Genomic DNA, 25,955 nt, shown 5'->3' on the forward strand with positions numbered 1-25,955 from the left:
CCTACTGTCCTATCACTTACTACTTGGGAGAAGAGACCAACACCCTCCATGTTCATCCTCCTTTCAGGCAGTTGTAGACAGCGATAAGGCTTCCCTCATCTTCCTGTTCTCCAGGCTGAACAGCCCCAGCTCTCTCAACCGCTCCTCATCACACTTGTGCTCCGAACACTCAGCAGCTTTGTCGCCTCCTCTGCACTCTCTCTAGTATTTCAATGTTCTTCTTATGATGAGGGGCCCAAAACTGAACACAGGATTCAAACTGCGGGCTCATCAGTGCTGAGTACAGTGGCACAATCCCTTCTCTAGTCCTGCTGGCCACACCATTCCTGATACAAGCCAGGATTCTGGTGGTCTTCTTGGCCACCTGGAAACATTCTGGCTCATATTCAGCCAGCTATCGATCAACACCGGCACATCCCTTTCCACCAGGCAGCTTTACAGCCACTCCTCCCTGAGCCTCTAGCGCTGCCTGGGGTTGTTGTGACCCAAGTGTAGGACCCAGCACTTGGCTTTGTTAAGGCTCAGACAATAGGCCGCAGCCCCATGATTCAGCATGTCCAGATCCATAGGCATGGCCATCCTCATGTCCCACGTCATGAGGAATGGACATGGGGACCTCAGTTCAAGGCAGCACATCCTAGAGCTGCATTCAGGCCTTCATGGAACATGCAGGAATAGCTGATGGGGTTTGTACTGAGTCAGGTTCATCTTATGTACATGATATCCATGCTCATATCTCATCCATACAATGGAAATATTGACTTCTGAGTTACTCATTCAGTGTCCTTGTGTTGAGGGATGAACAACCTCAGCAGTTGTTCCCACAGCAGTGGGGTCCAGTGAGAATGAAGGACAGTGAGAATGTCCATCCAGCCAGCAAGCTGAGTGGGTCTCCAGCACAGGCAGCTTGCAGACCCAGGTCCAGAGTAGCTCCCCAGGACAGCATGAGACATTTGGCCTAGGAGATCCTCAGGAAGGTCCTGCTGCCACAGTGCCAGGGCCACCTGCCCCAAGCTGCCACCTGCAGCAAAGGGTTTCTCTTTCCATGTCTTTCCTGCACACATACAGTGCCCCACTCTTCTCCTGGAACATCCCGTCTCCCCACAGAGCCTTTTCCCAAGAGAGCTGATCTGTGCTGACCTGGCCAGCTGTTCCTGCCCCCCTTCCCACACTCCATACAGCTCCAACCTGGAGTTGCTGCTCTGCAGAGCAAGTGGGCTGTGGTGGCCAGGGCCATGGGGTGAGTCCGCAGGCTCATGCTGGTCAGGGTGGGAGGAAGACCCAGCTCAGGGTGGCTCCTGCTCACTCCCCCTCAGCACACAGACATGGCTTCTGCAGCCCCAGAGATCCCAGAGAGAGGATTCTGGGCAAACAAGGCAGTGCAGAGTCCTTTATTTCATTTATACACACAGAGAGTAGAGCTCCTTATTTAGAAAAAGACAACGGATCACACCAGACATGTAGATACGGACATAGATATAAGATGAAAAATAATTTTGCTTCTGGGTAGCATTAATACATCAAAGAACACCTAAAACCAAAAAAAAATAAACACCACAAAAGTTACAGAACTCATGTTGAACTAGTAATGCGTTATATTACAAGTGACATGCAGAAGCAGGAGGTCACTTCATTACAGCTTTTGAAAAGTAAACAGTCATCACTTTCCTTATAGACTCCTTGAGTTCCCTGTTCCTCATGCTGTAGATGAGGGGGTTCACTGCTGGAGGCACCACTGAGTACAGAACAGACACCACCAGGTCCAGGGATGGGGAGGAAATGGATGAGGGTTTCAGGTAGGCAAAGACGCCACTGCTGAGGAACAGGGAGACCACGGCCAGGTGAGGGAGGCAGGTGGAAAAGGCTTTGTGCCGTCCCTGCTCAGAGGGGATCCTCAGCACGGCCCTCAAGATCTGCACATAGGACACCACAATGAACACAAAACAGCCAAATGCTAAAGAGACAGTGACCACAAGAAGCCCATGTTCCCTGAGGTAGGAATGTGAGCAGGAGAGCTTGAGGATCTGGGGGATTTCACAGAAGAACTGGCCCAGGGCATTTCCCTTGCACAGGGGCAGTGAAAATGTATTGGCCGTGTGCAGCAGAGCATTGAGAAACCCAGTGGCCCAGGCAGCTGCTGCCATGTGGACACAAGCTCTGCTGCCCAGGAGGGTCCCGTAGTGCAGGGGTTTGCAGATGGCAACGTAGCGGTCGTATGACATGATGGTGAGGAGACAGTACTCGGTTGAAATGGAAAAGAGAAACGAAAATAGCTGCGCAACACATCCTGTGTAAGAGATGGCCCTGGTGTCCCAGAGGGAAGTGGCCATGGACTTGGGGACAATGGTGGAGATGGAGCCCAGGTCGAGGAGGGCGAGGTTGAGCAGGAAGAAGTACATGGGGGTGTGGAGGTGCTGGTCCCAGGCTATGGTGGTGATGATGAGGCCGTTGCCCAGGAGAGCAGCCAGGTAGATGCCCAGGAAGAGCCAGAAGTGCAAGAGCTGCAGCTCCCGTGTGTGTGTGAACGGCAGGAGGAGGAACTGGGTGATGGAGCTGCTGTTGAACATTGGCTGCCTGTGGGCATGAGGACCTGTGCAAGGAGGAAAAGTCACTGAAAGTTGACAGGCTGCTTCTCATGGAATACCCCTTCACCAATGGAGGGATGTTTCACCTCATTCTTTATTTCTACCAAGTGAGAAAAACAGTTCAATAGAGTTTAAAATGCAGCTTGGACATCATATTTCTATGAATGCACCTCTGGGTAAAGACGCTCTAAATTGGTATCAGAACAAAAACTGACCCACACTGCCACCCCAACCCCAGAGAGCAAGAGCAGCAGGGACAGGTGGAGAAACGGAAGGACACTGCAGTTCCACCAGAAAATAAAGCAAGCACAAAAAGGCAGACGGGCATGCTGTGGAACCTTTTCCTGACCCGGCTGTGCTGCTGCCACTCACATAATGACACTGGAGAGCAAGCACTTTTAGCACCTTTTTTGTGTACCCCGTTGCAGGAACCCTTCACCTGGAGGTGCAGCTGCTGAGGTGGAGACTCGTGACCTGGACCTCATGGCTATGGGGCAGAGGGTCTGCTGGGGAGGAGAGGAGACCAGGGGTTGCACTGGGAAATGTGTCTGCACTGCAGGGGATTGCAGGGAGTCCTAAATCCCCTCCCCAGCATTTCAGGTCCACCTCCCTCTCCCTGCCCATGTCTGTGCTACCTGCAGCTGTGTGTCTGTCCCTGGGGCTGCTCCCTGTAAATGTCACAGACCCCGTCCCACCCGCTGTGTACTCAGCTCTGTCCTGCTCACACCTCCTGGCACTGCCCAGGGGCAGCTCTGTGTGTGCAAGGGCTCAGGAACAGCTCAGACACGTCCTAATGAGAACTGGGGTCTCAGTGTCTTCTCCAAAGGGAGAAATAAATCCCCATCTTCCGCTGCACACCCAGACAAGCAAGAGTGGAAAACTAAAAGCACAGACTGCTTCCCTTGCGGCTCTTGCTGTATCAATGTTGCTGTTCAGAAGGACCCTCTGCCATGTCTGTGGGGGGATCTGGAGCTCTGAGCAGCTCTGACCCACACAGCCCCCTTCAACCCCACAAGCTCCCTGCCTGCCCTGCCGGGGGTCGCTCCTTTCCCCCACAGCTGCTGCCATGGGATCTCCCGGGCAGGCTGAGCGCTGACCCTGGCAGGCGGCAGAGTCCCTGCCCGGCACAGCCCTGGGGTGCAGGGACCCTGCTCTGCAGGACAGCCCTGGGCACCCCTGCCTGCACATTGACATTTACACCCCACAGCCACCCTGGGGAGAACGCAGCATTCACGTCTTGTCACTCTGACAGTACAGAAGGCAATCCCTGCTCTGCAGCACATCCTCCCCTCTGATCAGAGAACCTCTGAGAGCTGTACTCACATCTCTCGCAGGCTCTGCAATGTGACAGCTTTCTGAGATCCTACCAAGATTTGAAGATGCAATGCCCTGCAGCCACAGGCTTCATATCGGAGAGGATTTCATTTCCAGTGACCTCTCAGCATCCTCCCAGCCCAGACTGTGTTTCCCTCTCTGTGCCTGGCTCCTGTGCCCTCAGTGCTGCAGGCAGAGCCCTCAGCCCTGCTGCGTGTGCAGAGGAGCTGCTCCTGGGCAGAACTGTCTCTCTGCAGCACTGCCGCTGCCATGAGCTCCCTGTGTCCCAGGAGCCCAGCCCAGCTCAGCAGCACACCACCAGCCCATGATGTCCCTTGCTCTGTCCCCTCTGGGCTCCTCCATGTGTCCCTGGGGCTCCAGGGGCACATCTTTTCAAACTACCTGAAGTAATCAGTGATGTTGATTCTCTCTCCTCTGAAGAGACACATCATTGTGTTCTTTGTATTAAACAATGAATTCATATGAGAATCAAATTTTCTTGTCCCATCATTAGACAGGACACCAGCAATATTACAGCAAAGGATCTAATTCCTCCAAGCCAGGGGAGGAATATCTTCAGTTGAATGAGTTTATGTGTTTTATCCTGGTTTTACACTCCTAGGTCTAGAGAGACATTCATCAGTCTTTGCCCATGTCATATCTGTGCTCTGAATCGAAGACTTTGCACACATGGGCTCTTGGACACTTGGTACCAGGTTTCTTGTGGCAGGTCAGAGCTGGGCTGCTGCCACAGCTGGGGCGGTTCAGCCCAGATGTGAGGCCATGTCCTCAGCCAGGGACCTGACTGGGGAGCTGGAGCTGTCAGTGCTGCAGACAGAGCTGTGACACGGATGGAATGAACTGCCAGGCAGGGTGGCAGGAGTGAGTTCATCTGGTCTGCAAGGACAGCAGCCTCCAAGCACAGCAACAGCCCAGATCAGAACTCAGACCAGACCTGTAAGGCAATTCAAGGGCCACATAATAAGCTGTTACTACTGCAGGAACAGTTAAAAGAGAAACAAAGCCACTTTGTATCTACTAATGAACTTAATAAGAGAAAGAGGTAAGAATCCCTGTGTCCTCTTGTCCTCACTCTTCACCAGCAATGTTTCCCAGGCCTCTGTGGCTGGAGGCAGAAGAACCAGCAGCGGATGGGGATCAAATCAGGGGTCACTGGAAATAACACAATCCTCTCCAGTCTATGGGACAGCAGGGGCAGCATCCCAGGAGCTGGGACAGCAGGACCATGTCACAGTGAGGCCACGCTCCACCATCCTGGAAAGCTCATGGAGACTGGGGGGACTCCCTGAGCACTGGCAGCTCTCAAATAGTGTGTGCACTTTTCAAAATGGCCCATGGGTGAGCAGGGGAACTAAGGGCTGTGCCCCAGAGCATGTCCACTGGGACCCCATTTCTGGGTGTCTGGAAGCGAAGGTGACGGGGTTTGCCCAGGGCAGGTTGTTCCTGTCCATCCTCTTTGCTTTCTGTGAGGAAAGGACAGGGTTGTGGATTTTGGGATAAGATTGATGGTCTGTTACCTGGAGGTCAGCAAGGTATTTGGCATCATCCCGCAAAATATTCTTGTGCCCAAGGTAGGATATTATGGTCTGTGTCAGTGTGGAAGTAGATGGGTAAAAAACCACCTGGATGGTTGGGCTTGGAAACGTGCTGTAGAAAGGGAGAAACTTTCCAGTCCTGAGGACAGTCCAGCAGTGGAAGCTGTTTCCCAGGAGTGCGCACTCACTCTGTCCCAGAAAGTGGCCAAGATGTGTTTGCATAAAGCCCTGAGCTATCTGGTCTGACCCTGCTGTGAGCAGGAGGTTGGTCAAGACACCGCCTGAGGTTTCATCCAGCCTGAATGACGCTGTCCCTCCTTCCCCTTCATATTTCAAATTAGGGAGAACTCTCAGGTTCTCCCAGACCACAGAAGTAATTCACATGAGGTGCAGGGCTGCTTTACAAGTGCCCACAACAGTCCTGACCACATCTTTTCCATCCTTTTTCTTTTGCCCTCAGCCAAGATCTTAGTTTTTGCTGTCCTAATGCCTCTCCAGAAAGAACAGCCTGTGTTTTTAACACTTTCAGAGCAGGTTGTTCAAGAGGTTTCAGCATCCATGTACAGAGTCTGCACGTCAGCCAGACACAAATCCATCATTATAGAAATGAAAACAAGGCACTGGACCAGCTCCTTGCACGCACGGATCAGCCTGACATGTCTGCTGAGATTCCCGGGAACACCTGAACTGTAAGTGCAGAGCATGTGAGTCCTGCTTGGGTATCCTGGCTTGTCTTCTGACCCATGTGGTGCTTCCTTCTTTGTCTCAAAAATAAACTGTTCTCTTATGCAACCTGCACATCACACATCATAAGAAATAATTAAAAGGTAGAAAAATAATGAAAAAAACACAATTAGGGGGTAATTCTGTCCAAGAGGTGTACTCTTTAAATGATTAAAACAAAAAAGAAGTGAGAGAAAAATCATTGTTCTAAGAACTTCTTTCAAGAAGAACAACTACTGAGCTGTAGATGTTTTGAAAAATAAGAATGGCTGTTAGGAATTAAATTAAAGAAGTTTAGTTCATCATCATAATCACCACTGAGAGGAAGGTGTTCCCTGTTACTGTTATCAGTGACAGCAACACTGTTCAAAAACATCCTTCAGAGCATCTCCATTTTTCCTGGGCTCCAAAGTTCATCCTGCTCAGAGTTTGACAGGATTGCTGCAAACCCCTGTGACCCAAATCTCTACAACTGTCTCTACTCAACAGCCTTTTACCCCAGGAAGGGGACACTGCCAAGTCCACCACAAATCCATATCCCGAAGCGCCACATCTCCATGTGTTTGCAATAACTCCAGCAATGGAAGCTCCAGTCCTGAGCTGGCAGGACACCATTGGCTGCAGTTGGACATAAGATACTGGTCATGGCTGTGAGTTCAGCCCTGGCTGGCAGAATGTCTCACACCCTCACTGAGGAGGGCAGGGGGCTGGGAGTTGGGAGCACGTTTTGGTTGCCAGATCCCAGCACAGAGCCCAAACCAGCATCAGTTGTGACATATTGGGTGCTGTCCTGTGACTGCCCTTTCTGCACAAATGATCATACAAGCACAACCATTTGGTAAGACATGGTCATAAAGGGGCTGTTATGGACAAGAAAGCTCACTGTGAACTCTGGAGAGAGTGAGGAAGTTCATAATAAGCAGCAGGAAGAACCAAGAAGCTCGAGGCCTCTTCTGAAGAGCGGGAGGCCTGAGCAGCCGTGATTGGCCATTGTAGATGTGGGAGAGGGTCAGGGCATGCCAGGGAGAATCAATGAGATGGCTGATGGTTTCAGTGAACCCTTCCAGCCATGTCTGAGCCCAGCAATGGAAAGCAGTTGATGTCTGCAGGTGGAGGAGGAACAGGAGGAAGATTTTCCTGGGAATATGGAAGGAAGAAAGGCCTCTCTTGGGCTAATCATGTATGGCAGTGACATTTCCATCCTGTGGGCATGGCTGTGCCTGGGAGATGGGGAACGGCTGCTGCTGGGGTGGCTGTGCTCAGTCATGGCCCATGAGCTGACCCTGCTCTGCTCCTCTCTTACACTGCCCACACTTGGATGGTCCTCAGGAATCATCCATGAACCTGGTGGATGCATCAACCTCCTGCAGTGAATGGGTGTGGATCCAAATAGGGGATTCAAGCAAGTTTGGGACTGGGACATTGAGGTGACTGGTCACCATTGCCAGGTGTATGAAAGAAGCTGGGGGATCTGTGAGGAATTCATGGGAATTTCCACCTCCACAGAAATCCAGAGCCTTGCAGTTAAAGCAACAGCACTTGACATAAACACCACCCCCAAAACACAAAACACTCACACAGGCAAAGCCCTGAAAAACATTGGAGAAAGATCTACTAGGGCCCAGGGGTCAGGGTTGAGCCATTCTGGTGATGAACAAGCATCAAGGGCTGACATTGCACCAGAGCCACCTCCACATGGCCCTCACCACCTGGAACCAGCGTCTCCAAGTCTTTCCTTCACCAACCTCCAGGGACAGGGACCTGCACTGGTTGTTTCCTTCACAGCTGTGTCAGCGATGGCCATTCATGGGGTCAGAAACTTGGGGTTTGCTTCTGCCTTTCACTTCATTAGAGGTTTGTTCATTCTCTCAGCATCTGCAGTTCAGGATCATGGTAGCTGAGGGATCACTAACATCTAAAATGCTCTTACAAGCCAAGGCTCTGTGCAGCATTATCCTAAAGGCTTCGAGTCAGGTGTGGATTAATCGAGAGATTTCAGGAATAGCCAAACAGAGAGCATTTCCACAACAAATAGCAATAAAGCCAAATTTCTTCTATTCCCTTCCCTGCTCGCCCTTCTCTCCCTTTCCAGAACAGGTGGCATCAGCAGCATCCAGTTCATATTGATGTGGAATGTCTACTAGGAAAGACTGAATACGTCAGAAAACTGGGTAGCTAAATCACCATATGAGTGAGGAGAAAGGCCAGGAGACCTCAAGAGGAGTCACACAACTCTGGACCAAGAGGTGGGTGTTCCTGGCAATCTCAGGTGCCACAGCACAGCGATACTTGTGTTCAGGAGCTGGTCAAGTGACCCATCTCCTGTTCTGTAACGGTGTCTGAGTTTGCTCAGGTCACCCCTGACTTGAGCCCCATCCACTGCTGGGTGTTCTCCAGACTCCTGCCTTCAGGAACCAAGTCCCAGGAGACCTTGCTGGTGAAGATGGAGGCAAAGAAGCCATGGAGAACCTCAGTCCTGTCTGATTCTACTCTTAGGAAGTTCAGCAGCCGGCCCACGTTCACCCTGTCTATTCTCTTACTGCAAGTGAAGCTCTGTCAGCTCATCCTGCTGCCCTCAGCCTCCCCTGCAGGTATCAAGTCCAGGGCAGCTTTGGCATATTCTCTGCATCCATGGCCAAGGTTTCTGAATTCCTCCTTTGCAGCTTCCCCTGCTTCCACCTCCTGTGTGCTGCCTTTGTGAACTGCAGCTCCATCGGATCAGCAGCCTCTTGAGATAAATGCTTCTTTCCATGGGTACATGGAGAGATCATTCTTGTGCTTGGAGCAGCCTGTCCTGTAAGGCTGATCAGATTTCCTGAGCTCCTTCACACCTACTTCCGTGTCACCACTTTGCCCACCATCCCCCATTATGTCAAAGTCTGTGCTCTGCTGCTGGCCTTCCTCCCTCCCCTCTGGTGCCAGGGACACCACGGTGTCCTGGTCACGACAACCAAGGTGGACACTAACATTCACATCCCTCACCAGCTCTTTCTTGTTTCCCAGTTATAGATCCAGGTGAGCATCACTCTTGTTGGCCCACCAGGCAGCCACATTAAGAAGTTGTCCCAAGATCTCCTAGAATGTTGGCACCTACAGCATTGACTGGTCAAAGAATGTCAGGGCAATTATAGTTTCCCATAGGAACCTGCTCATTGACTGCAGAATTACTCAGGCTGCTGACAGAAGATGTTTTCCATTTCTTCTCTATGATCAATTATTCTGTAACAATGAACATGTTGTCACCCTGTACTTGGTTTACATGTCAAAGTCTTGGAACTGGGGCTGAGTGTGGGTGTGCTACAGTTGTCACCTCTCTAAGAAGACAACAGGAGTTTGATGTCAGAGAGGGCCGATTTCAGCTGCTCCAAGTTGGACCCAGTCCTTGCCCAATCTGAGCCACTCAGTGATGCTGGCAGCACCTCTGGGATATTGTATTTGAGAAAGGGTAAAAAAGGCTGCACAACAGCAGGAGGGAGAGAGGAAGGAGGAGATGTGAGAGAAAAGCACTGCAGACACCAAGGTCATATCCCACAGGACCCAAGCAGGTCCCTCAGCAGGCCAAATCCTGCTCTCCTGAAATCCTGCTCTTGGCCTTGTTCTCATCTCCCAGGAGCCTCAGCTCCACTTTCCCATCCCTGACTGTTCCATCCTGACCAACTCTTTCTGGTTTGTAAGTGTGAAGTCCCACAGGGCACCTCACCCCACTGACTCCTCAGTCACCCGTGTCAGGAAGATGATGTCAATGAGCTCCAAACCCTCCTGCATGGCTGCTGGTACCTTGCAGATATTGGGATATCTCAGGTCTGCCATGAGGACACGGCCTGGAAACATGAGGCTTCTTTCATTTGTCTGAAGGAGGCCTCATCTCATTCCTCTTCCTCACCAGTGAGTCTGTAGCTGATCTCCAGTCACCACAACACTGCCCATGTTGTTCTGCCCTCTCATGCTGACTCCTCGACGTTCAGCTGACATTGTCTGTCCCCAGGCAGAGCTCCACACATTCCTGCTACTCTCCCACATGAAGGAAAACCATCCCTTTGACTCCAGACCGTTGCCATTATGAACACTAGACTCCCAAGATCTCACATTTCCTCCAGCAAATGGTATTTGTAGTGTCCTGTAACTCCTCATGCTGTTATCTTGGGAGAGACACCCTCATCAGGATAAGCCATCTGTGTACAAACATCAACAGTTGAGCAAATGGAGCTTCAGTCAAGGGAGAGTCCAGACCTTGTGAATACCTGATGTTCACCCATCAGAAATCTCTGAAGGTGTACAAGGAGAAATGAGCACTTCCGGATCTGGGCAGGACAATAAGCCCTTCCGTCAGGACAGAGCAGGACCTGGCACACTGAGCAGTGACCCTGAGGAGAAGGGCCTGGGCACTACAAGGTCCCCACACCAGCCCGTGGTGCACGGTCACCATGAACAAGGCAGCTGCACACGGGGCTGCATGAGGAGGAGCGTGGGGACCCAGACACCTGCAGTTCTCACCCCATTCGGTTCAGCACTGGTGTGACCCACACACACGGGTGTGTGCCAGTGTGCGGCTTCCCAGTTTGGAGAAGCAGGGAGGAACTGCAGAGTGCAGGGCTGTGCCAAGGCAGGTTCAGCACCTTGTGCACATGGTGTGAGGTGCTGAGGGACCTGGGCTGCTTTGGCCCAGCAGCGCTGAGGAGGCTGCAGCAGTGCAGGAGTAGCCTGAGAGTGCTTGAAGGGCGGTTTCAGAGGTGGTGGAGGTTTTCTGCATAGTGGGTAAGAGCTTGAGAAAGAAATAATGGCCCAAAGTGCAGCTGGGGAGGTCCAGGCTGGCCATGAGCAGAAAGGAATGTGATGGAAGGGCAGTGCTGTGGTGGAGCAGGTCAGCAGAGGGAGTCTGCATCAGCCCAAGGCTTTGTGCTTCAACGACCAGCTGGGGAGGATGAAGAGATCTCAGCAAAGGAAGGAAGATGCTCAGACAAGAGCAAGGTGGGGCAGCAGGGGGGATGTCTGCAGCCTGCAGGGACAGAGGTGCAGGGGAAGCCACAGCACAGGACAGGCTGTCGTGGAGATGATCACGGGATGGAAAGAGGCTGAAAGCCCCACCAAACATGAGCTCCTTCTCCCCTTGGCTGTGGCTGTTGTCTGCACCTCTGATGCCTGTGAGGAGACACCTTGTCCTTGCAGCACAGGGGCCTCATGGCCTCCTTGTCCCCAGCCAGGAACCTGGGAGGTGTGGGACCATAGTCCTGCCCTTGGCCTTGCACAGCCCCACATCACACTGTCCCAGGAAGGGCCCAGGCAAGGTGGGAGGGACAGGATCTGATTTCCAAAAGGGAGTCAAGGTTTGGTCCTTTGGTTAATGAAACACATCCAGGTTTACTGAGCATCAGATAGACCTTTACTTTGCTGTTCCTGATCTGTCATCACTGCCTCCAGTTTTCTGCTCTAAACAGACCGTAGGGCAGTTTCTCAGTAGGTTCCCTCAGTGAGACCTATTAACATTACAAGAAACTTTGGAGTTTGAATCTAACTTTGACATCTTGAGAGGTTTCTTTACCTTCCTCCAGGGTCTGAGGTCCATGGACTCAGCACCAAACTCACGGGAGAGGTCATTAAAGCGCCCTGGACTGTTCCTATGCTGCTGAGCTGGGCTGGGCTCCTGGGACACAGGGAGCTGATGGCAGCAGCAGCGCTGCAGAGAGACAGCTCTGCCCAGGAGCAGCTCCTCTGCACACGCAGCAGGGCTGAGGGCTCTGCCTGGGGATCTCAGCAGACGAGCAAGGCAGAGAGAGATTAAAGGTGGTCAGGACTGGAGGATGACTGAGAGCTCGCTGGAGGAGAAACCTTTGCAGCCCTTGCCATGGTAAGTCTCTGGTGCAGGGCAGTGCAGCTGTAGCTCCTGGAGGCATCTCCTGAAACTGGCACAGGCACAGCTTGTGGGATCTGTAAGGACGGGGCTCTTGTCAGGCCACGTTGAACAGCTGTGAAGCTGGGTGAGCACCCGGGGGTGCCCAGGGCTGTCCTGCAGAGCAGGGTCCCTGCACCCCAGGGCTCTGCCGGGCAGGGACTCTGCCGCCTGCCAGGGTCAGCGCTCAGCCTGCCCGGGAGATCCCATGGCAGCAGCTGTGGGGGGAAGGAGCGACCCCCGGCAGGGCAAGCAGGGAGCTTGTGGGGTTGAAGGGGGCTGTGTGGGTCAGATGGAGTCTTTGCTTTCAGTTTTATACTCTTGCTCGTCTGGGTGTGCAGTGGGAGATGGGGATTTATTTGTCTCTTTGGAGAAGACACCGAGACCTCAGTTTTCATTAGGACGTGTCTGAGCTGCTCCTGAGCCCCTGCACACACAGAGCTGCCCCTGGGCAGTGCCAGGATGTGTGAGCAGGACAGAGTTGAGCACATAGTGCGTGGGACAGGGTCTGTGACACTGACAGGGAGCAGACCAGGGACAGAGACACAGCTGCAGGCAGCACAGACATGGGCAGGGAGAGGGATGTGGACCTGAAATTCTGAGGAGAGGATTCGGGACTCCCTGCAATCCCCTGCAGTGCAGACACATTTCCCAGTGCTACCCCTGGTCTCCTCTCCTCCCCAGCAGACCCTCTGCCCCAAAGCCATGGGGTCCAGGTCACAAGTCTCCACCTCAGCAGCTGGACCTCCAGGTGAAGGGTTCCTGGAACATGGTACTCAAAAAAGGTGCTAAAAGTCCTTGCTCTCCAGTGTCATTATGTGGGTAGTAGCAGCACAGTCGGGTCAGGAGAAGGTTTCACAGCATGCCTGTCTGCTTTTCTGTCCTTGCTTTGTTTTCTGGTAGCACTGCAGTGTCCTTCCCTGTTTCTCCATCCGTCCCTGGTGCTCTTGCTCTCTGGGGTTGGGGTGGGCATGACTATCAATTTTTGTTCTGACAGCAGTTCAGTGGATCTTGCCTCACAGGTGTGTTCATGGAAACCAGATACCCAAGCTGCATTTTAAACTGTGATGAACTGTTTTTCTCAGCTGATAGAAAGAGAGAATTGGCAGAAAAATCCCATCATTAGGGAGAGGGTTTTCCAGGAGAAACAGTCTGTTTATTTTCCTCAGAGAACTCTCCCCTAACTTGTCACTGTCCTTTCCTCCTTGCACAGGTCCCCATGACCAGAAACAGCCAATGTCCAACAGCAGCTCCATCACCCAGTTCCTCCTCCTGCCGTTCACAGACACACGGGAGCTGCAGCTCTTGCACTTCGGGCTCTTCCTGGGCATCTACCTGGCTGCCCTCCTGGGCAACGGCGTCATCATCACAACCATAGCCTGGGACCAGCACCTCCACACCCCCATGTACTTCTTCCTGCTCAACCTCGCCCTTCTCGACCTGGGCTCCATCTCCATCACTGTCCCCAAGTCCATGGCCAACTCTCTGTGGCACACCAAGGTCATTTCCTATGGAGGGTGTGCTACACAACTCTTTCTGTTTCTCTTTTTAGCTTCAGCAGAGTATTGTCTTCTCACCATCATGTCGTACGACCGCTACGTTGCCATCTGCAAACCCCTGCACTATGGGACCCTCCTGGGCAGCAGAGCTTGTGTCCACATGGCAGCAGCTGCCTGGGCCACTGGGTTTCTCAATGCTCTGCTGCACACGGCCAATACATTTTCACTGCTCCTGTGCAAGAGCAATGCCCTGGGCCAGTTCTTCTGTGAAATCCCCCAGATCCTCAAGCTCTCCTGCTCACACTCCTACCTCAGGGAACTTGGGCTTATGGTGGCTAGTATATTACTAGTATCTGGCTTTTTTGTGTTCATTGTGGTGTCCTATGTGCAGATCTTGAGGGCCGTGCTGAGGATCCCCTCTGAGCAGGGACGGCACAAAGCCTTTTCCATCTGCCTCCCTCACCTGGCCGTGGTCTCCCTGTTTCTCAGCACTGTCATGTTTGCCCACCTGAAGCCCCCCTCTATCTCCTCCACATCCCTGGACCTGATAGTGTCTGTTTTGTACTCAATGGTCCCTCCAGCAGTGAACCCCCTCATCTACAGCATGAGGAACCAGGAGCTCAAGGATGCCCTGAGGAAACTCATATCTTAGTTTTTTTCTGAAGCAATAAACTGCCCATCTGCTTCTACACAGGAGTTTTAATATAGCTAATTACAGGCTCAACCTGTCATCTGGATTTTCTGTTGTTATTAGTTGTTTTCTTATTGTGATGATGTTTTCAGCCTCTTTCTAATCCCCTGTCTGCTTTTCTTTTATAACCATTGACTGTTTAAATGAGGAACAGTACACGTCTTTTCTCTAAACAAAATAAACATTCCTGTAGTGACTTGTTTTTCACTATATCCTTCCTGCAAGGCCTTTTTGCATGTTCAGGGACAGTTCCTGTGATGGGTGAATGGTAAAAGAGTCCATTCTGGCAGCCCTGCCAGGGAGCAGCAGCGCTTGTTCTTCCAGAGCTGTTCTGGTTCCACTCCACACTCTCCTTCTCATCCCTGGTGTTGGTGCAAGGCCTGAGTGCTCTGGCAGCTTGGTCACCGTCCTGCTGTGTGTCAGTGCTGTGGGCACAGGCAGGGACAGGCAATGGGCATTGCTGTCACACAGCTGGCCTCACAATAGTCTTTCCAGATAGAAACGTGATCTCCTATGGGCAGTGCATGATGGTTTTTATCTTCTTGCAAAGTTTCTCTCAAGCATATTCCTACAAAAGTCACCCACAGATTAAACCCCAGAGTACAGCTGAACAGTGTGTGTGTGCAGGGCTGGCACACAGCAGTGTCCTCTCACAGCCAGGCTCCTGCCAGAGACCTGCAGGACCAGCAGAGCAGGGGCTGGGCTGTGCCCCTGTGCACTGGACACCCCGTGGAAGGAGCCCCAGGTCAATCACCATGGACTGGCCACTCACAACCACCATTTCTAGCACTGGCCTCTCACCCACAGAGCTTGTTCTTCCCTCCATGGATGGACACTCAATCAATAGTTCAGCAGTCTGTGCTGCTTTGTACAGATGAAATGTGAGCATGCACATCACAGATGTGAGGTGATATGAACACGAGTGAGTACAAACACCATCAACTGTTCCTTGGGATTCCATGAAAACTTGTGGCACACACGAGGTCCTGAGGTCACTTCCTGTTGGAAGTAACACCCCATGGGAAACTGCCTGAATGCAGGACTAGGTTGTGCTTCCTTAATTGAGCTCCCCGTGTCCATTCCTCATGACGTGGGACATCTCACATGAGTGCAGAGCAGGTGACACACCACATGGCTGAGGTGTCTCCCGTCCTTTGGGAGTGGCAACAGGAGGCCAGAGGGACACTGTAACTCCTGCCTCTGTGTGTAAAAGGGACAGACTCTGTCTCTGAGCATCCCTGGGTGTATAAGGAGTCCATGAGGTAGGGTCACTTGTGGATGTTTGATGAAACCCTGACATTTCTGTGTGTGACTCCAGGAACAAACTCCACAGACCCACTGAGATTCATCTCAGCTGCTGGGACAGGCTCATTGCAAGTGCTCCAGTCTGCTCTGTCACCCTTGCCTGTGATTCTGGGTTGTGCTCTCAAAAGTAAGACAAAGTCTTAAGAGGGTTTCCGAGGTCTTTGGAAAAAGCAGATATCGAACCCATCTGCATGAAAAGCATGGTCAACCTGCCGCCATATCCGGAATTTTGCAGGGTCACAGACATGGTGTTCCTTGGTCTCTTAGTAGCCAGATCAATGATCTCTGGGCTGGAGAATTGGAAGCTGGGTGGGAAGCTAGCTGGACAATCAAGCCAGATGTCATCAGCGGTACAGAGCCCTCCATGCAGCCAGTTACTAGTAGCATCCCTCAGTGACCAGCACTTGGACCAACACTGTTAAATGTCTTTATTCTCCCTCTGTGTGATGTGACGAGTGCACTTTCAGCTTCTCTGTGGATGATGCATAGTTGTGAGGAACCCTTGAACAACCTCGCCTGGTTCACCCTGCCTGGAGCAGGAGAGTGAGACAAGTGAGACAAGGCCTCTCTTCAAACCTGAAGTTACTCTGAGATTCAATGAATCTTTCCCTTGGAGAGGATTTTGAAGGCAGAATAGGCAGAAAAAGAATGAAAAGAATAAAAAACAGAAAAGTAGTTCTAAATGTTGTCAACAAAAATACAACAGTTCCTCTGAAGAGTGTTTTTCAACTCAAATCTCTAGTAGGGAACATATTTGATAAATTTGATAAAACAAGTATACCTTTATCTGATTGGGTCCTAGGCCATAAAAAAGGTGACGGATAGTTATGGTATTATGAGTACAGTTGTGTCTCAGACACTCATAATCCAGTCAGAATCCTGTGGCTGTGAAGGGAACTGAAAGGGAGCAGCACTCATGGGATTTAGGAGATCATGGTAAGATTACTTCTCTTTGGTCAAGTGCAGACAACTAGAAAAATAACAGGTTGGGATTTCTGCTTGATGGGCAGTTTCTGAGGTGGTAAAGCTTCCAAAGCAGTGGGAAAAAAACAGCAGAGAAAAAAAAAACAAAGCCAGCAAGTGCAGATGTGGAAGTAGAGAGTGGTTATCAGGAGGAAGAAATGTCACTGGAAGGGCAGTGCTGTGGGGCAAGAGGGGACCCAGAGGGAGCTTGTTTGTGTTCCAAAGAGCAGCCAGTGAGGGTGCAGACACAGCAGTGAAGGTGCAGAAATGCTGGGGTGAGAGCAGTTGGGGAAGCGAGATGGGTGTCTGCAGCCTGCAGGGAAAGAGGGGCAGGGGCAGCACCATGTAGAGCAGCCTGTGGTGGAGATGGCAAAGGGCGCTGTAAGGCTGGATGTCCCTAAAAGAGCCACGGTCTTTGTCCCCTTGGCTCTGGCTGCTGTCCCTGACAAAGAGGTCTAAGAGGAGACACATGGTTGTCATGGCCATGGCACCCCATTGCCTCCTTGCACCTCCAGGGAGTGTCACACCATTGTCCTGCACTGGGCATCGCAATCCCCACAGCCCCAGGAAGAGCCCTGAGCCACACGTGAGGGACAGGATCTCCCTTCCAGGGGCAGGGGCTCAAGGCTTGGCCATTGTCCTTCATCAGACAAACCAAGGGCTTTCTCAGCATCAGAGCTGCTGCACTTTGCCTGTGCCTGATGCAATCACTGCCTCCAATTATCTGCTCTAACGAGTCCCTGGGAGGCTTTGTCAGTAACAGCCTTCAGTGGGGCCCATTAAAGCTTCAAGGTACTTTGGAGTTTGCTTCTGCCTTGGACTTATTATATTATTATATTCTTATTATATTCTATATTCAAAAACATGTCCAAGGGAAAGATTCGTTGGATCATAGAGTCAGTCAGGTTTGAAGAGAGCCCTGAACATCTTACTTCAGTCTCCTTCCCTAAGTAGGGTGACCAGGTGAGGTTCTTCAAGGTCTTCGCTCAGCTTTGCATCATCTCCATCACAGCACAGAAGGGAGAATAAAGACCTTCAGCAGTTTTGGCCCAAATGCTGGTCACTGGGGGATGACACACTAACTGCACAGAGGACACTGCATCACAGATGATATTTGGGATTGATGTTTCAGTGAATTTCCCACCAAGCATCCACTTCTTCAGCACAAACAGCATCAATCCATCTATAATGACACCACAAGAGACCATGTCCAAGGCTTGGCACAATTTCATACACAAAACCTGCCTGTCTTTTTCCTGCACAATTTGGTTCACAAGTCTCTCTCTTGTCCTTCAAGTGCCTACAGATGGCTGCAGGAGAACTTGTCCCATCACCTTCCCAGGGACAGAGACATGCTGAGCAGCCTGTGATCCTCCCCATTCTCCTTCCTGCCTTTCTTGAAGATGGGTCTGATGGATGCCAGGACCTCCTCGATTGCACTGTCATTTTGAAAACACAATCCAGAATCACAGGGCAACTGAGGTGAATCTCACTGGGGCCATTTCCTCTTGTCCTATCACTTGCTACTTGGGAGAAGAGACCAGCAACCCCCATGTTCAACTTCCTTTCAGGCAGTTTTAGACAGCGATAAGGCTTCCCTCAGCCTCCTGTTCTCCAGGCTGAACAGCCTCAGATCCCTCAACCGCTCCTCATCACACTTGTGCTCCGGACACTCAGCAGCTTTGTCGCCTCCTCTGCACTCTCCCTAGTATTTCAATGTTCTTCTTATGATGAGGGACCCAAAATTGAACACAGGATTCAAGGTGCGGCCTCACCAGTGCTGAGTGCAGCGGCACAATCACTTATCTAGTCCTGCTGGCCACACTATTCCTGATACAAGCCAGGATGCCGGTGCCCTACTTGGCCACCTGGAAACATTCTGGCTCATATTCAGCCAGCTATCGATCAACACCCGCACATCCCTTTCCACCAGGCAGCTTTACAGCCACTCCTCCCTGAGCCTCTAGCGCTGCCTGGGGTTGTTGTGACCCAAGTGTAGGACCCAGCACTTGGCTTTGTTAAGCCTCAGACAATAGGCCTCAGCCTCATGATCCAGCATCATTAGACATGGCCATCCTCATGTCCCACGTCATGAGGAATGGACATAGGGACCTCGGTTCAAGGCAGCACATCTTAGTGCTGCATTCAGGCCTTCATGGAACCTGCAGGAATAGCTGATGGGGTTTGTACTGAGACGGGTTCATCTCACTTCATGTCCATGATGTCCATACCTGTAACCTATCCATACAGTGGGAACATTGCCTTCTGACTTACTCATTCAGTGTCCTTGTGTTGAGGGATGAACAACCTCTCTCAGCTGGGGTGAAGGGCCAGTGTTGGAAATGGTGGTTTTGAGGGGCTGGTCTGTGGTGACTGTGCTGGGCCAGTTTCCCCAGGTTGTCCCATGAACATGGGCACACAGCAGCCCCTGCTCTGCTGGTGCTTCAGGGCTCTCCCAGGAGGCCTGGCTGGGAGAGGACCCTGCTGTGTGCCAGCCCTGCACACTCACACACTTCAGCCCTGCACTGGTATTTTCTTCTCTGGGGCATTTGCCAGTTCAGCCCTCTCACCCCCTCCTGAATTGTGCCACCCCCTGCCCTCTCCCCAGCCCAGCCCGGCAGAGCAGCCACACTGGAACTGGAACTGGTCCCACAGCAGTGGGGACCAGTGAGAATGAAGGACAGTGAGAATGTCCATCTAGCCGGCAAGCTGAGTGGGTCTCCAGCACAGGCAGCTTGCAGACCCAGGTCCAGAGTGGCTCCCCAGGACAGCATGAGGCATTTGGCCTAGGGGATCCTCAGGAAGGTCCTGCGGCCACAGTGCCAGGGCCACCTGCCCCAAGCTGCCACCTGCAGCAAAGGGTTTCTCTTTCCATGTCTTTCCTGCACACATACAGTGCCCCAGTCTTCTCCTGGAACATCCCGTCTCCCCACAGAGCCCTTTCCCAAGAGAGCTGAGCTATGCTGACCTGGCCAGTTGTTCCTGCTCCCCTTCCCACGCTCCATACAGCTGCGACCTGGAGGTGCTGCTCTGCAGAGCAAGTGGGCTGTGGTGGCCAGGGCCATGGGGTGAGTCCGCAGGCTCATGCTGGTCAGGGTGGGAGGAAGACCCAGCTCAGGGTGGCTCCTGCTCACTCCCCCTCAGCACACAGACATGGCTCCTGCAGGCCCAGAGATCCCAGAGAGGGGATTCTGGGCAAACAAGTCAGTGCCGGGTCCTTTATTTCATTAATACACACAGAGAGTAGAGCTCCTTATTTACACAAAGACTATGGGACACACCAGACAAGTAGATATGGACACAGCCATAAGAAGACAAATAATTTTGCTTGTGGATAGCATTAATACAAGCAAGAAAAGCAAACACTGAACAGAAAAAAAAAACCAACAACAACCAAAAAAACCAACCAACCAACCAAACAAACAAAAAATAAACACCACAAAAGTTACAGAACTCAGGTTGAACTAGTAATGCATTACATTATGAGTGACATGCAGAAGCATGAGGTCACTTCATGACAGTTTTTGAAAAGAGAACAGTCATCACTTTCCTTATAGATTCCTTGAGCTCCTGGTTCCTCATGCTGTAGATGAGGGGGTTCACTGCTGGAGGCACCACCGAGTACAGAACAGACACCACCAGGTCCAGGGATGGGGAGGAGATGGACGGGGGCTTCAGGTTGGCAAAAATGGCAGTGCTGACAAACAGGGAGACCACGGCCAGGTAAGGGAGGCAGGTGGAAAAGGCTTTGTGCCGTCCCTGCTCAGAGGGGATCCTCAGCACGGCCCTCAAGATCTGCACATAGGACACCACAATGAACACAAAACATCCCCCCAAAAAATAAGCACTAAACACATGAAGCTCAAGTTCCCTGAGGTAGGAGTGTGAGCAGGAGAGCTTGAGGATCTGGGGGATTTCACAGAAGAACTGGCCCAGGGCATTGCCCTTGCACAGGGGCAGTGAAAATGTATTGGCCGTGTGCAGCAGAGAATAGAGAAACCCAGTGGCCCAGGCAGCTGCTGCCATGTGGACACAAGCTCTGCTGCCCAGGAGGGTCCCGTAGTGCAGGGGTTTGCATATGGCAACGTAGCGGTCGTATGACATGATGGCGAGAAGGTAAAACTCTGCTGAAGCTAAGAAGACAAACAGAAAGAGTTGTGTAGCACATCCTGTGTAGGAAATGACCCTGGTATCCCACAGAGAGTTGGCCATGGACTTGAGGACAATGGTGGAGATGGTCCCCAGGTCGAGGAGGGCGAGGTTGAGCAGGAAGAAGTACATGGGGGTGTGCAGGTGCTGGTCCGAGGCTATGGTGGTGATGATGAGGCCGTTGCCCAGGAGGGCAGCCAGGTAGATGCCCAGGAAGAGCCCGAAGTGCAAGAGCTGCAGCTCCCGTGTGTCTGTGAACGGCAGGAGGAGGAACTGGGTGATGGAGCTGCTGTTGGACATTGGCTGCCTGTAGGCATGAGGACCTATGCAGGGAGGAAAGTACAGTGACAAGTTAGGGGTGACATCTCTGAGGAAAATAAATAGGCTGTTTCTCGTGGAAAACCCCCTTCCTGATGATGGGATGTTCCCTCTCATTCTCTCTTTCTACCAATTGAGAAAAACAGTTCATCACAGTTTAAAATGCAGGTTGGGCATCTGGTTTCCATGAACACACCTGTTAGGCAAGATCCACTGAACTTGTGTCAGAACAAAATCTGACCCACACTCCCACCCCAACCCCAGAGAGCAAGAGCACCAGGGACAGGTGGAGAAACAAGGAAGGACACTGCAGTGCTACCAGAAAATAAAGCAAGGACAGAAAGGCAGATGGCCATGCTGTGGAACCTTCTCCTGACCCGGCTGTGCTTCTGCCACTCACATAATGACACTGCAAGTACTTTTAGTAACTTTTTTGTGTACCCCGTTGCAGGAACCCTTCACCTGGAGGTCCAGCTGCTGAGGTGGAGACTCGTGACCTGGACCCCATGGCTTTGGGGCAGAGGGTCTGCTGGGGAGGAGAGGAGACCAGGGGTTGCACTGGGAAATGTGTCTGCACTGCAGGGGATTGCAGAGAGTCCTGAATCCCCTCCCCAGCATTTCTGGTCCATCTCCCTCTCCCTGCCCATGTCTGTGCTGCCTGCAGCTGTGTGTCTGTCCCTGGTCTGCTCCCTGTCAGTGTCACAGACCCCGTCCCACCCGCTGTGTGCTCAGCTCTGTCCTGCTCACACCTCCTGGCACTGCCCAGGGGCAGCTCTGTGTGTGCAGGGGCTCAGGAGCAGCTCAGACACGTCTTAACGACAACTGGGGTCTCAGTGTCTGCTCCAAAGAGAGAAATAAATCCCCATCTCCCACTGCACACCCAGACAACCAAGAGTGGAAAACTGAAAGCACAGACTCCTTCCCTTGCAGCTGTTGCTGTGTTGATGTCATTGTTCAGAAGGACCCTCTGCCATGTCTGTGGGGGGATCTGGAGCTCTGAGCAGCCCTGACCCACACAGCCCCCTTCAACCCCACAAGCTCCCTGCCTGCCCTGCCGGGGGTCGCTCCTTCCACCCACAGCTGCTGCCATGGGATCTCCTGGGCAGGCTGAACACTGACCCTGGCAGGCGGCAGAGTCCCTGCTCGGCACAGCCCTGGGATGCAGGGACCCTGCTCTGCACGACAGCCCTGGGCACCCCTGGGTGCTCATCTGGCTTCACAGCTGTTCAACATGGCCTGACAAAGAGCCCCGTCCTTACAGATCCCACAAGCTGTGCCTGTGCCAGTTTCAGGAGATGCCTCCAGGAGCTACAGCTGCACTGCCCTGCACCAGAGACTTACCATGGCAAGGGCTGCAAAGGTTTCTTCTCCAGTGAGCTCTCAGTCATCCTCCAGTCCTGACCACCTTTAATCTCTCTCTGCCTTGCTCGTCTGCTGAGATCCCCAGGCAGAGCCCTCAGCCCTGCTGCGTGTGCAGAGGAGCTGCTCCTGGGCAGAGCTGTCTCTCTGCAGCGCTGCTGCTGCCATGAGCTCCCTGTGTCCCAGGAGCCCAGCCCAGCTCAGCAGCACAGGAGCAGCACAAGGCGCTTTAATGATTCCTCTGGCGGGTTTGGTGCTGAGCCCATGGACCTCAGACCCTGGAGGAAGGTAAAGAAACTTCTCAAGAAGTCAAAGTTAGATTCAAACTCCAAAGTTTCTTGTAATGTTAATGGGTCCCACTGAGGGAACCTACTGAGAAACTGCCCTACGGTCTGTTTAGAGCAGAAAACTGGAGGCAGTGATGACAGATCAGGAAAAGCCAAGTAAAGGTCTCTCTGATGCTGAGCAAACCTGGATGTGTTTCATTAATCAAAGGACCAAACCTTGACTCCCTTTTGGAAATCAGATCCTGTCCTTCCCATGTTGCCCAGGGCTCTTCCTAGGACAGTGTGATGTGGGGCTGTGCAAGGCCAAGGGCAGGACTATGGTCCCACACCTCCCAGGTTCCTGACTGGGGACAAGGAGGCCATGAGGCCCCTGTGCTGCAAGGACAAGGTTTCTCCTCACAGGCATCAGAGGTGCAGACAACAGCCATAGGCAAGGGGAGAAGGAGCTCATGTCTAGTGGGGCTTTCAGCCTCTTTCCATCCCGTGATCATCTCCACGACAGCCTGTCCTGTGCTGTGGCATCCCCTGGACCTCTGTCCCTGCAGGCGGGAGACATCCCCCCTGCTGCCCCACCTTGCTCTTGTCTGAGCATCTTCCTTCCTTTGCTGAGATCTCTCCATCCTCCTCAGCTGCTCCTTAAAGCACAAAGCCTTGGGCTGATGCAGACTCCCTCTGCTGACCTGCTCCACCACAGCACTGCCCTTCCACTCACATTCCTTTCTGCTCATGTCCAGCCTGGACCTTCCCAGCTGCACTTTGGGCCATTATTTCTTTCTCATGCTCTTTCCCACTATGCAGAAACCTCCACCACCTCTGAAACCACCCTTCAAGCACTCTCAGGCTACTCCTGCACTGCTGTAGCCTCCCCAGCACTGCTGGGCCAAAGCAGCCCAGGTCCCTCAGCACCCCACAGCATGTGCACAAGGTGCTGAACCTGCCTTGGCACAGCCCTGCACTCTCCAGTTCCTCCCTGCTGCTCCAGACTGGGAAGCCGCACACTGGCACACACCGGTGTGTTTGGGTCACACCAGTGCTGAACCGAATGGGATGAGAACTGCAGGTGTCTGGGTCCCCACGCTCCTCCTCATGCAGCCCCGTGTGCAGCTGCCTTGTTCATGGTGAGCGTGCACCACGGGCTGGTGTGGGGACCTTGTAGTGCCCAGGCCCTTCTCCTCAGGGTCACTGCTCAGCATGTCAGGTCCTGTTCTCTCCTGATAGATGGGGTTGTTCTCCTGCCCTGATATATAACTGGTCACTTCCCTTTTTAAATCTTTAGAGCTTTCTAATGGGCGAACAGTAGATTTTCTCAAGGTCTGCACTCTCCCTGGACTGAAGCTCCATGTGTTCAGCTCTTCATGTTTGCATGCATATGGTTTATCCTGATAAGGGTTTCTCTCCCAAAATAACAGGATGAGGAGTTGAAGGGCACTACAAATACCAACTCCTGGAAAAACTGTGGGGCCTTCAGCGTCTACTGCTCATAATGTCAGAGGTCTGAACTTTGAGGGAACGTTTCGCTTCATGTGCTGCAGGAATGTCTGGAGCTCTGCCTGGGGACAGACAATGTCAGCTGAATGTCGAGGAGTCAGCAAGAGAGGACAGAACAACATGGGCAGTTTTGTGGTGACTCGACATCAGCTACAGGCCCATGGATCAGGAATTGGAATTAGATGAGGCCTCCTTCAGACAAATGAAAGAAGCCTCATGATTCCAGGGCCGTGTCCTCATGGCAGACCTGAGATATCCCAATATCTGCAAGGTACCAGCCATCCAGGAGGGTTTGGAGCTCATTGACAACATCTTCCTGATACGGGTGACTGAGGAATCAGTGAGGTGAGGTGCCCTGTGGGACTTCACACTTACAAACCAGAAAGAGTTGGTCAGGATGGAACAGTCAGGGATGGGAAAGTGGAGCTGAGGCTCCTGGGAGATGAGAACAAGGCCAAGAGCAGGATTTCAGGAGAGCAGGATTTGGCCTGCTGAGGGACCTGCTTGGGTCCTGTGGGATATGACCTTGGTGTCTGCAGTGCTTTTCTCTCCCATTTCCTCCCTCCTCTCTCCCACCTGCTGTTGTGCAGCGTTTTTTACCCTTTCTCAAATACAATATCTCAGAGGTGCTGCCAGCATCACTGAGTGGCTCAGATTGGGCAAGGAGTGGGTCCATCTTGGAGCAGCTAAATCAGCTCTGTCTGATGTTGGTCCAACTCCTGTTGTCTTCTCAGAGAGCTGACAACTGTAGCACACCCACACTCAGCCCCAGTTCCAAGTCTTTACCATGTAAGCCCAGTACAGTGTGACAACATGAGGGGTGTTAGAAACTACTTGATCATGGAGGAGAAATGGAAAAGATCTTCTGTCAGTAACCTGAGGAATTCTGCAGTCAATGAGCAGGTTCCTATGGGGAACTGTAATTGCCCTGAGATTCACTGGCCAGGCAAAGCTGGAGGTACCGACATTCCAGAGGATCTTGGGACAACTTCTTAACATGTCTGCCTGGTTGGCCAACAAGGGTGATGCTCACCCGGATCTGGAACTGGAAAAAAAGGAGTAACTGGTGAGGGATGTGAACATCAGTGTCCACCTTGACTGTCGTGACCAGGACACAGTGGGGTCCCAGGCACCAGAGGGGAGGGAGAAAGGCCAACAGCAGAGCACAGGCTGGTGGAATCCAGAGGAGAAGACTTCGACATACTGGGGGATGGTGGGCAAAGTGGAGACGTGGAAGTAGATCTGAAGGGTGAAGGAGCTCAGGAAATCTGTTAATCCTTACAGGACAGGCTGCTCCAAGCACAAGAATGATCTCTCCAAGTACACATGAAAAGAAGCATTTATCTCGTGAGGCTGCTCATCTGAACTGATGGAGCTGCAGTTCACAAAGGCAGCACACAGGAGGTGGAAGCAGGGGAAGCTGCAAAGGAGGAATTTAGAAACTTTGTCCATGGATGTGGGGATGATGACAAAGCTGCTCTGGACTTGATACCTGCAGGGGAAGGGCAGCAAGATGAGCTGACAGAGCTTCACTTGCAGTAAGAGAACAGACAGGGTGAATGTTGGCCTGCTGCTGAAATTCAGAAGAGTAGTATCAGATGGGACTGAGGTTGTTCATGGCTTCTTTGCCTCCATCTTCACCAGCAAGGTCTCCTGGGACTTGGTTCCTGAAGGCAGGAGTCTGGAGAACACCCAGCAGTGGATGGGGCTCAAGTCAGGGGTGACCTGAGCAAACTCAGACACCATTACAGAACAGGAGATAGGTCACTTGACCAGCTCCTGAACACAAGTATCGCTGTGCTGTGGCACCTGAGATTGCCAGGGACACCCA

At 52.2% G+C, this 25,955-nt stretch overlaps 2 protein-coding genes across 2 annotated transcripts; both read right to left on the bottom strand.

Annotated features, from left to right (window-relative positions):
• Window positions 1-1,160: 1,160 nt before the first annotated feature.
• On the bottom strand, window positions 1,161-2,567 carry LOC308052595 (olfactory receptor 14A16-like; the record flags this gene model as incomplete). Its single annotated transcript, XM_080364657.1, has 1 exon — window positions 1,161-2,567. The coding sequence occupies one exon, from the start codon at window positions 2,565-2,567 to the stop codon at window positions 1,626-1,628; it is 942 nt and encodes a 313-aa protein (XP_080220783.1). The 3' UTR covers window positions 1,161-1,625.
• A 17,153-nt stretch (window positions 2,568-19,720) lies between these two features.
• Window positions 19,721-20,972, bottom strand: LOC308052592 (olfactory receptor 14J1-like; the record flags this gene model as incomplete). Its single annotated transcript, XM_080364654.1, has 1 exon — window positions 19,721-20,972. The coding sequence occupies one exon, from the start codon at window positions 20,970-20,972 to the stop codon at window positions 20,031-20,033; it is 942 nt and encodes a 313-aa protein (XP_080220780.1). The 3' UTR covers window positions 19,721-20,030.
• Between the last annotated feature and the right edge of the window lie 4,983 nt (window positions 20,973-25,955).

The sequence above is a fragment of the Nesoenas mayeri genome (genome assembly GCF_963082525.1).
Source record: "Nesoenas mayeri genome assembly, contig: SCAFFOLD_35, whole genome shotgun sequence".
In the NCBI taxonomy this organism is placed as follows: Eukaryota; Metazoa; Chordata; class Aves; order Columbiformes; family Columbidae; genus Nesoenas; species Nesoenas mayeri.